Source organism: Tupaia chinensis, unplaced genomic scaffold (genome assembly GCF_000334495.1).
Source record: "Tupaia chinensis unplaced genomic scaffold, TupChi_1.0 Scaffold000578_2, whole genome shotgun sequence".
NCBI classification, from domain to species: Eukaryota; Metazoa; Chordata; class Mammalia; order Scandentia; family Tupaiidae; genus Tupaia; species Tupaia belangeri.
In genome coordinates this window covers 2,514,806-2,525,906 of record NW_006160094.1, presented here as the reverse complement: position 1 = coordinate 2,525,906, position 11,101 = coordinate 2,514,806, and the positions used below count along the sequence as shown (strand labels likewise).

Below are 11,101 nucleotides of genomic sequence, written 5' to 3'. Positions count from 1 at the left end.
TATATATATATTACTACTATTTTTAGTTTCACTATGGGGTGCGTGTGCTCACCGGAGAGAGAGAAAGAGGGAAAGTGAGAAATCACCTCCTTCCCTGCCACAAGGAAGAAGACCATGCCACAATCCTTTCTCCTCCATTTTCCTTTCAGGATTTTGGGCATGCATGCACATGTGCCTGGCATGTTTTTCAAGCTACCGGGTCTGGGACTTGAACTGCACAGCCGGCTTTGTGGGATCCAGCCATCTTAACCACCACACTGCCCACCGGCCCCCTAGCATATCATTTAAAATGTCTCTCAGTCAATGCTCAGCTTCCGGTACAGCCTCAGCGGGCACTCCAAGGTGTCTGAGAAACTGCATCTGTCACTCAAAGCCTGATGACCTTTTCCTTCCTCCTTTATGAAAGGATGTAATAAGCCATTTTAGATGTGGTGGAACGAGGCCTCTTTCTCTGCCCTATTAACAGTCCTAAAAAGGAAAGAAACATCTGCAAAAGAAAGTCTCTTTTTTTTCTTTTCTTAATAACCTGAGTTTTTCATGCTTCGCAGTCTTTTGAGGGCAATAGCAACTACGACACACCCGAGCTGCGGACGTTTCCACCTCTCTCCACACGGTTCATCAGGATCTACCCTGAGAGAGCCACTCACGGGGGACTCGGGCTGCGGATGGAGCTGCTGGGCTGTGAAGTGGAAGGTAATTACAGTTTCCAGCGTTCTGTCTTTTGGTTTCCTCCTTTTTTATTTTCCTTTCCATGTGCTCATGCCCCTGATGGGGTTGTTGGAAACTGCCACCTTGCCCTGGGCGGGCCTTCCTCTGTCCTGCCCGTCAGGGAGGCCCGGTGTTCCAGCACGTACCATGGAGCTGCCCCTCGGAATCCGACCTCCGCTTTCGACACTCGCACCACTCTGGCTCTGCGAGGTTGTTTCTTTGACTTTCTTTTTTAAAGTCATGTATGGAAGTTAAATTCATGAAATATAAAAAGAACCGTTTTAAAGTGGACAGTTCAGAGACGTTCAGTGCATTCGCAGTGTGGTCATATAGCCTCCACCTCCATCCCGCTCGAGAAGGTTCCCATCACTCCGCAGTAAACCGCTCACCACATACGTAGTTCCTTTTCTCTCTGCCCCCAGCCCTCCCCTGGTAACCACCGATTCCTCTGACTCTTCAAATACTGATTGGAGGTCCACGTCTGATCCAACTTTCTGTCCACGGTGTTAAGTACCATCACACAGAGCAGGAAGCAGCATTTCCCAGCCCGAGATCTCCAGAAACCAATGGATGAATTTCTTAGGCAGCTGAAGAAAAACAAAACTTCACATGGGATAATGTATGAAAGTACAGTGAGGCTTGCTTCAAGAGGCTATTGGGTAAACCTAGGTCATTGTAGGAGGGTCCTATCATGGACAGATTTAGTTCATACTGTGACCTCAGAACCCTCTGTCTTTCAATATGGAATGGAGGAAGCCAATGCTGGGATGGGTTATTGTACTGCGTACTGCGTTTGTTCGTTAGAACTCCCATCTGCCTTAGATTTGGGCATGAATGAGTAACCTCATACCGGCTTTTGCACCCCATAGAAGTCTTTCTCCAGGTCGGCTCAAACAGGTCTGTCGTTGGCACCCAGATGTTAATCAATGAAGCACACGCTCATAGTCGTTTTGAAGAATGCTTTTTAATACCACCTTTTTGTGGTTTCGGAATTATTTGTGTTTCGAGCTACCCAAATCTAATTACATTCCTGAGCACATTAAGTACCCTAAAACTTTTCTTATGCTCTACAGACTCTCAAGCTATCAATCAGCACGCCTTTGAATAATTCATAGCCGTTTTCCTATGTGTTTATTTAAAAGCAGGCCATTAGCTCCCATTCTTCACTGTGGGGTTGTTTCCATCTCCACAGTCATGTCCTAGCCCTCTGAATTATCTAATCACTGTCAACACAGACCAAGAATGACCATGTGCCAGGGCTTTGGTAAAGATGCCAAGAAAGAGAAGGGATGGGTACGTTGAACCTACTGCAGACACATGCGTTGAGTTGACTGCGAAATGTGGTCGTCTGGAAAAGGGAGTCCACTGCTCGGACGCAGGGCTTGAGCCTGGATTCCGGAAGCAACCCTGATCTAGGCGGTGGGGTGAATGGATGGTTGAAAAGGCTGAGCCCAGTGGCAGTCTGCCAGCATCAACTCTAGTGTGGTAGAAATGGCTGGGAAGGGATTTGCCTACAGATGTTTCTGAGTGCTCATGACAGTGAGGAAGTTACCTGAGCCATGTGAGAAACCAACATCCGGGAAAGTAACACAATTGGTGAGAGGGAGTCTTTTCTCCTCCCTTAAATCACTTAACAGGTCCTTGTTAAATATCTGTATTGTGCCTCGTTTAGACCTCCAAAGAGATACAGAAAGGGGATGAGGTTCAGTCCGGTCTTCAGTGAGTGGCCATCTGGTTTGGAACTAGAAGTCGTACTTACATAGTCAGAGGGCCGGCCCATGGTGCTGCCGTGGTGCGCTGTTCAAGAGAACCACATCCTCCATGGTGACTGACTCGGACTCAGAGCTCTGGCCTTGTCAGTCTGAACATGCCGGGCACACATGTGAAGACCCGGAACCTAACATGCTTGAGGGCTGGAGGACTGAAGGGATGTGACCAGACCCTCCAGAGGGTCCTTATCTCTGTCTCACTATCATGTGTGCATGCATGTACACTCTCAGGAATAAAGAAAAACTTAAAAAAAAAAAAAAGAAAGAAAGAAAGAAAGAAAGGGAAAGGGAAAGGGAAAGGGAAGGGAAGGGAAGGAAAGAGAAGGAAAGAGAAGAGAGGAGAAGAGAAGAGAAGAGAAGAGAAGAGAAGAGAAGAGAAGAGAAGAGAAGAGAAAAGAAAAGAAAAGAAAAGAAAAGAAAAGAAAAGAAAAGAAAAGAAAAGAAAAGAAAAGAAAAAAGAAAAGAAAGAAACAGAACCACAGAAGATAACATATTTTCAAATAATGAACTTGGAGGAGAAAAAGCATTCACTTTCTGCTTTCTTGAGTTTAATCTAGGCACAATCATGGGCCATTTCCCCTGGGGATCCCTCCTTTATAAAGAATGCAGAAAAATCAGCAAAATGAAGACAACTTTTAAAATGCTTGGGGCCAGCTGGTGGTGTAGTGGTTAGGACACTGAACTCCCCGCATGGCCAATTGTGGTTTGAGTACCAGACCTGGTAGCTTGAACCTCAATCCAGGCATGTGTGTGCATGCCTGCCCAAAATCCCAAGAGGAGGATGGAGAAGGGATTTCTCTCTCTTTTTTCCTCTCTCTCCCTGTCTCTGTCTCCAGCGAGAGCACGTGCCCTATAACAAAAACCTTTCTAAAAGTAAATAAATAAAATATGATTCAGCACATGATTAAGGGCAAGGACAGCTTAGAGAAGACACTCTGGATTGTCAGAAAGGAGTCTACTGAGTCAGTTGCAGAGACGAATGAAACTCAGAGTAGATGCGTCTGCATTTTTCCAGTGTGGATGGCAGCCTAAATAGGTATGTCTGAAACCTATACAGGGTGCATTCCTAGTTAGGGTGGGCTGTGTTTGGGCAGCTGATGAAGTCGAAAGTTCGTTACATTTCTATATCCATCCTAACTTTAAGCGGTACTAGAGCACACTAACGAACAGTGTCAGGTTTGTCTTGAGAAGCAGCAGTGAGCGGCACTTTCCTACTGGCCAGGAGCTGTATCAGAACAGAAACCCGCATTTCCCACATCTTGTCCGCTTCTCAGACATCAAGAGAACTATGCATTATCTCAAGTCTAGTACAGTGAAATGTAATGCCGAAAACTGTAAAATATTAAACAGATTGCAAAAATGAGTAACAGGCTGGAAAAAAAAAATAGGCTGAACTAAATTTAGAGAACTTCAAAAGCAGTCTTTGATTAATGTTGGCTGCTTTTCAACTACAAACTCAAAGATACGGGGATAACTGCCAGTGGTGGAATGCAGTCCTCGGGAGTTCAGGTGGAATGACCCCAGGATATCTGAGACAGCTCCCCTCACACACCTGCTCGAGAGAGAGCTCCCGGGCTGGGAAGCTGCTCGCAGAGAAACGCAATGACTCTTTAGTAAAAGAGCTATATTGCGGCAAATCTGAATGTCAAGACTCCCTCTTGGGAAAAAAAATGATAAACTTAGCAAACTTAGTTAACACTAGGTATGAAAGAATTCATGAGTGAGTTCTCTGGCATCTTGCAAAAGGAAGGGAAAATAGTTCAGGCAAAATCTCTGTCATCGAAATGCTCAACTCCTGGATCATGGGTAAATAGCCAGTGAGAATTCAAAAGCTTTTCAGAAAAAGGATGTTTATGTAGGGAACCACGTATAAAATGCCAGGGCGGACAGCGCTACCCAGCAGAGGTGGATCCGACACCAGACCCAAGCAGTTTCTGAGGCTCCCTGCAAAACCCAAGTAGATTTAGCTCCTGGAAGAGACAAATCATGCCCCTGCCTTATTCTTCCTACAGAGTTGAGTGTTCTGCAGAAGTATTAACAGATTGAACAAGCGGAGGCTTGAGAATACATTTCAGAGGTGTGAGATAACGGTCGGGGTCTCGTTTCAGCACCGACAGCCGGGCCGACCACTCCCAACGGGAACCTGGTAGACGAGTGTGATGACGACCAGGCCAACTGCCACAGCGGGACAGGTGACGACACCCAGCTCGCAGGTGCAGAGACCACCCTCACCCCATTGCTATGGCGTCCGTGCGTGTCATTGTCGGGACCAGCTCACGCCTGTGTGTTCTCCTGGTCCACGTGGGGGTGGGCATCAGGGCGGTGTGGCTGCCCTGGAAAGAGCGGCAGCCCTGCCGGACATGTGCATTTTCATTTCCTCGCGTCATCTGTTCACGCACCGTGTTCTTAATAGCCACAGCCATTTGCAACAGTGATTTTAACCATTTTCAGAGCCACGGGCTAGGATTACCTTAGCTGAGTGAGAATTTCTTGCTGGCTAAACGTGCTAACGGATCCTCATCTTCATACTCGAACTCCTCCCAAAACACACGTACCTGCCCGCCCCGCCCCCCATCCCTAGGTAACCACACACTTGAGAATGTTTACTTTCCTCTTCTAATGAGGATGAAATTTTTTGAGTGGTTCCCTATCCACCTAATTGATGAAATTAGGCTGGTATTTGAAATGTGGCTTTTAAGTTGGGATTTTGTAAATTATTTTCCATTTAAATGTATAAAGGCGGAATTAGTTGTTATTTCACATCACCACTGACTAGCAAATGCGTAAGAGACAGTGCGCGCCAGCCGCCTCACTAATTAATCTAGAGTGTTGCACTCGAATCCCTAAAACCCTAAAAGCTACAGAGTGACCTTCTCTTCCACTTAGGAGGGCAGAGGAAATACTAGGCAGGTGGGGAAATGGGATTGCACCATTTGGAAACTGGCCAAGTGGCTAGGATTTTCACCTGATTGTTGTGAAAGGTATCGTGGGACTTGACTGCTAGCTGGTTCAAAATGCAGTTTCCTATCGCATTGGATGCTCACTTCGGATTAAACACAAGCCCTTGATTGCAGTCTGTATTTTCTTTTTCTTTTTCTTTTTTCTTTTTTTTGGAGAGATTTTTGCTATAGGGTGCGTGCACTTGCCAGAGACAGAGAGACAGAAAACTAGAAATCACTCCCCCAGAGAGGATGGCCATGCCACAATCCCTTCTTCTCCATTCTCCTCTCAGGATCTTGGGCACGCACGCACACACACCTAGTGTGAGTTTAAGCCACCGGATCCAGGACTCGAACCATGGTTAGCTACATGGGAGTCCAGCAATATAGCCATTACACCAACTGCTGGTCCCTGCAGTCTGTATTTTCATCCAGAAGGGACTCAGAGAGCCAACAATTCATTTCCATGGGCAACACCAAAGGCGCTGCCATGTAACTTTAGAACAGGACCATGGTACTGGCTAATGTTGTCGTGCAAAACCTGGAAGAAAAAGTCCAACAGTACATCTTCGATTACTTCAAAAGCTCTCCCCTGAAGGAGCAAGACAGCTCTGCACTCTGCGATGAAATAAAGGGGGAAGGAATAATAATAATAATAATAATAATAGTCTAGCCCAGAAAGTTAGTACCACAAGCTGGGTTTACATTTAAATCTCACCTCCTAAAGCTGTCTCCCTCCACATTTCCAGGATCATCACTTACATTCATATGGTCCATAAAGGTAGCATGCCTATGGGCTTTTGAATGCAAATTTTTCTGTGTAACTAGCTATAAGCTGCAAAAATTACTTTAATTAATGCAGAGGCATTTTCTGTGTAAGATGCGAAGTTCAAGTTGAAACCCCTCCAGCTGGTGTAAAAACCAGAGTACCCTTCCGAGTGCCAGTGCCTGTGGGACCTTCCCCAGGCTGCCTGTGAACACTCCGCAGCGAACCTCAGGCTTTCCGCAGACCCCATCACACATCCGTTGTGAAATTCCTCATAAAAAGGAACCACTGCAGTTTCGCGGCATACAGTTTGCAGTTGCCCTCTGGTGAAGGGGGTCTTTTCTTTATAAACCCTAAAGTGGTCAGTTAATATTCATTAGAAACAAAGCCTCGGATTTGCTCTGCGTAGACAACCGGCCTGCTCATTTCTGTCTGAACTGATGACTGAATCCATTGAAACCGAGGCCTTCGGATGAAAGAGGGCAAAAACGGTAGCCTGGAGCAAGTCGCGTAGGGCAGCAAGCTGCACACCCCAGAACGGGGGTCCTTTACAGAGGGACACTGAAAGCCCGTTGAAGTTTAAGCTTTGCTTTACTTACAGTGTTTAAAATCATTTCTTGGATAGGCAGAAAGAAAATTCATTCTAATTTCTTTTTTTACGTATTACTACGGCAAGAAGAAAAAGTTATTTTCTTAGGCTGATGCATTGGTCTCAGTAATTCCATAGATACATGCATGGACTGAGAACCTTTCCGGGTGTTGATCATGCCATTTCGCTTCCCCGTCAAGGAGAGGTGATATTTAGAAGGCGGCCCCATACTTCGTATTTGCTGAATGCATTAAGGCCTTTTTGTTTTCCTTTTTCTTTTTGAAAAGACCCTATGTTGCTTTTTGTTTTCTGAAGAAGGCTGTGCTCATAAATCGCTGTTTACAAGGAATAGCAAGCTCACAGGACACCCCATCTCAGCAACACACCTGGGTGCTCGTGCAACTCTGCACCCTTTGGCTAATTCTTGTCACTGGCTTTACTGTCAGAGCGAAGAACACTCTGGCTATTCGGGGCAGTGAGACCAAGAGCACTCTTCCTTTACCTCTGATAGGCGGGAGCACGGACATTGGGCTCCACGCTGTCCTTAGCTGTGTTTAGTCCCTTAACGCAGATGGTCTGGATTTAGTTTCTTCTCCTAAGGTGACCTATTTGTATACAGAGGGGGAGAAACATTTAGCAAAATGCTCAGTCCTAATTAACAGCGCTGAATTCCGGAATTCCAGCGTCTGGGCCAGAGGAGAGCACTTGCTCTCCGAGCTTGCTTGCCGAGGTGAAAATTCACCCCGAAGTTACTCATTTGCAAATGCCTTTGAAGTCATTAGATAATACAATTGGCTTCAAAGGCATCGGGAGGCTGAATTTCACATCGGAGCTGTGTGTACCCAACGGTGGAATTTGGCTCCCAACCTATAACAAAACCGATAATGCATATCGGTTTTAAAAAGTGAATTTTCACCTTGAGCCCTTCTCCTATAAGACCACTGGGAACAGAATGCTAATGTATGCTGGCCTCCCTCCAATTCTGCCATTATAGACTCACCTTCTTAACCCAGAATATATATAATCCCTTCTTCCTGGGGCCTGCCGCGTGGAGGCCATGCGTGTGACGGCCCGCCCAGCAGTATTTACTGGGAGAGCAGGGCGAGCCGACTTGACGCTGCAGTCGGTCAGCTCAGAACCCTGAAGACAATTCCAAGAGCACAGTTTTACAGCTCTCTGACTCACGTATGCATGTGTGGCGTGATTTCTAATCGGGGACAGCTATAGGACCAGTCGGGCCCAAGTAAACATCACCCACAGATCTGTACGGAATGACACGGTTGGAACTTGGCAGCAAGGGCAGCGTGTCACCTCCTCCATCACCTGCCATCATGGTCTTAGCCTCCCCAGGTCCTCCCCCGTCGGCCTGGTGCCTCGTCCCTCGGGATAACAGACCCATGTCCTCTATCACCTGCATCATAGACATGCGGAGGAGAGGAGGCTTTCTCAGTGCCTAGGAATGAAAGGCAGTTGTTTTCCAAACTTAGTGAGCTATAAGACTCACCTGAGATGCTTTCAAAAATACAGATTTTAGGGAGGCCAGGGAGTACCACGGTGGGAACACAAGTGGACGCCATGGCAAAAGTCCTGGATTCATGACCCAGGACCTTCCAGAGCGTACCAGACATGCACGCCTGCGGTTCGGGATGGTGCTAGCTGGGGTGAATCATGGCATGGGAACCCTGTCTCTCTGTCTCTCCACCTCTGTCTCTGACTCTGTCCTGGAAGAAGTAAATAAATAAACCTTTAAAAATTAAATTCAGTTTTAAAACAAGACAGGTTTCAAGGCCATGTGCCTATTCTGATCCTGATGGCTCTAGAGAGGACAGGTGGATAGGAAACTGCAATTTCTACCAGCGTTCAGGTGAGTCTCATGGCTGGGGGAGTTTAGCAACATGACTTTAAAACAGAAGTCTAATGATGCATCGTGGGATCGAGGAAAGAGCTGAGATGGAGAAGAAGAGATGGTTGAGCCAAGTCTCCACAGGGCACAGCCTCTCCCTGGCCAGGAGTTCTCAGTAAGCCCGGACCAATTGGGCCATGTTAGGCGCTGTGTAGTCTTCCAGTGCCTCAGGGCTGTGACGACATCTTTCTCTCTGTCCCTTTTCCTGGCCTCCTCCTCCAGCTTTGCCAAACCACAGGCTGGGCAGAGTGTGTGTCCTTGGGAAAAACAAATGACTACAGCAGCAAAAGGAGGAGGAGCCACTACCTGGATTGGAAGGAGTGATTGGAAGCACAGAGGTCTAGGTCAAGTCTCATGCCTGGTCACTGAGGACGTTCAGAGACTTTTGTTTTACACTGCTGCAATTGTATGTCATGTTGGGTCCGCAAATCAGTGAACGGCCTTGGAACAAAGTCGCAAACTCTCCCTGCCTTCTGGACTCCTTATAAAGAAAAGTACAGGGGCCCTGCCTGGCAGCCTCGTGGCTAAGGCAGTGGGATCCCACGTGGCCAGCTGCACAGCTTGTATCCCAGACCTGGCTGCTTGAAAAGATCACGCCAGGTGCATGTGCATGTATGCTCAAAATCCCCAAAGGAGAGTGGAGTTGAAGGGATTGCAGTGTGGACATCCCCCTGGGAGTTACTTTCTCACTTTCTTTCTGTCTCTCTCTCCCCTCTCCCTCTCTGTCTCTGTGAATGCAAAATTGTTTTAATGGTTCATTCGAAGCTGGTATCTTGACGAGCAAAATTTAAATGAAAGAATGACAGTGGAATTAAAGGAAGGGTGTTCTTTGGAGAATGTTTGCCTCTAATAGATGTGTAAGCATACGACGTGTGTGGCTGTCAATTGCCTACCCTTTTCTGACATTCGCATGTTACTGGGTTTGTTTTGCAGGTGGGACCACTGCGCTGACCACAGAAAAGCCAACCGTAATAGACAGCACGATGCAATCAGGTACCTAATGACATGCCGGCTGTTTCCCCTGTCCTCCTGCAGAGTGTGTGGCTGTGCTTGTCGGTTTCCGCTTCCCCAAAAGGCCTCGAAGGAGGGATGCCACGCAGCATCTGGTCTCCAAGCGTGAGCCGTAAACATTGCTTTCCTTTCATCCACATGTACGTGCAGCAGGCAGGGAGCTTTCCTTCTCCATCAGTAATTGCCAAATGGTGACAATCCCAGCTCTCAAGCGGGGGAACTCCGCAACATACTTTGTTTAAACGCGCACATCTAGGACACGGACTGTGTTTGCAAACTCTGGGAGAGGGAAATCGCACAGGCAGCAGCCCGGCTATTTATTTTCATCACAATTCTGCAAAACCGAGACAGGCAAAGTTTGTCAGTTTTGCCTGCCACAGAGTTGGCAGTTTTACAGCAGTGGGCGGGCCACGAAACGGGGTTCAGGAAACCGCAGTTTATAATTGTGCATGGGGAGAGGAGCACCCTCGGGAATTGCACCTCCTCGTCCTTTTATTAATAGAAAAGCCTAACGACTTTTAAAGCCCTCGCTTTGCTGTTTATCAGAGGCCGGCTCCAGCTAGATGGCCGCCTTCCTCTTGCTGGCCTTTGTTTTTTGTTAGTATTCTGTGAAATTCTTCCCCACAGACTCACACGAAGGGAAACAGTCAGTATAAGCAATCAGAGGTTTTAAATACTTTAAAGTTAATCATTAGAGCAAGGTGAACAGGTCAGATTTCCAGCTTCTCCTGTTTCCTTTATTGAAGCTCACTCGGCCTTGGCCTCCGAAGTCATTTATTAATGGGGCGTGTGGTGTATATCAATGTTTCCTCAACAGTATGACACGGCCCGGCTAGGCAGAAAGTAGAAAGGCCCACGCTAATTAGTATGCTTCCTTAAAGGATGCTGTCACCATTGACCTGATTAAACTGCAAAACCAACTTCTCTTCGTTTGTACTTAACCCCCAGTTTCCCTGTGGTACGTGCACGTTGACAGAATTCCTGCTACTATACAGCCCAAACACCCCCAAATACCAAAAGGTGAAATAGAACAGCAGCCGCCTCAATTCCCCAAATGCCGTACTTCTACACCTATCTTTTTAAGCTATAAAACGTGGCCTCCAGGGATTGGAGTGCCAGCCCATGGATCTACCTTCTGAGGCAAGCCTTGCCCTTTCTACCTGTCCTGAGGGTTCTCAGCCCTTGGAATGAGTTTCTGTGGAGAAGGGATAGGAAGCAGCAGTTGGATCTCTGGGACCCTCGGGAATGTGCAAGAGATGTGAGGTGAAATTAGAGAGTTTTGATAATGTAGTGAATAGTTAAACTATTGTTTTAGTTTCTTCTCTCACAAAAGAGATACTTAAAGCCACTGTGAAGTTGCCAACTAATTTGTTTCATCTTGAATCCCTCTGTAGGATAAAAGAAAAGTCATTCCTG

General features: G+C 46.9%; 1 protein-coding gene across 5 annotated transcripts in view; it reads left to right on the top strand.

The window, feature by feature from the left end:
* Window positions 1-11,101, top strand: part of NRP1 (neuropilin 1) — a 173,449-nt gene that overhangs the window by 144,415 nt on the left and 17,933 nt on the right. For all 5 annotated transcript variants that reach the window (XM_014591504.1, XM_006158289.3, XM_006158287.3 and 2 more), the window contains exons 11-13: window positions 549-693; window positions 4,586-4,690; window positions 9,608-9,667. In XM_014591504.1, the coding sequence (XP_014446990.1) occupies window positions 549-693; window positions 4,586-4,690; window positions 9,608-9,667 (310 nt within the window). The remainder of the gene's footprint in view (window positions 1-548; window positions 694-4,585; window positions 4,691-9,607; window positions 9,668-11,101) is intronic.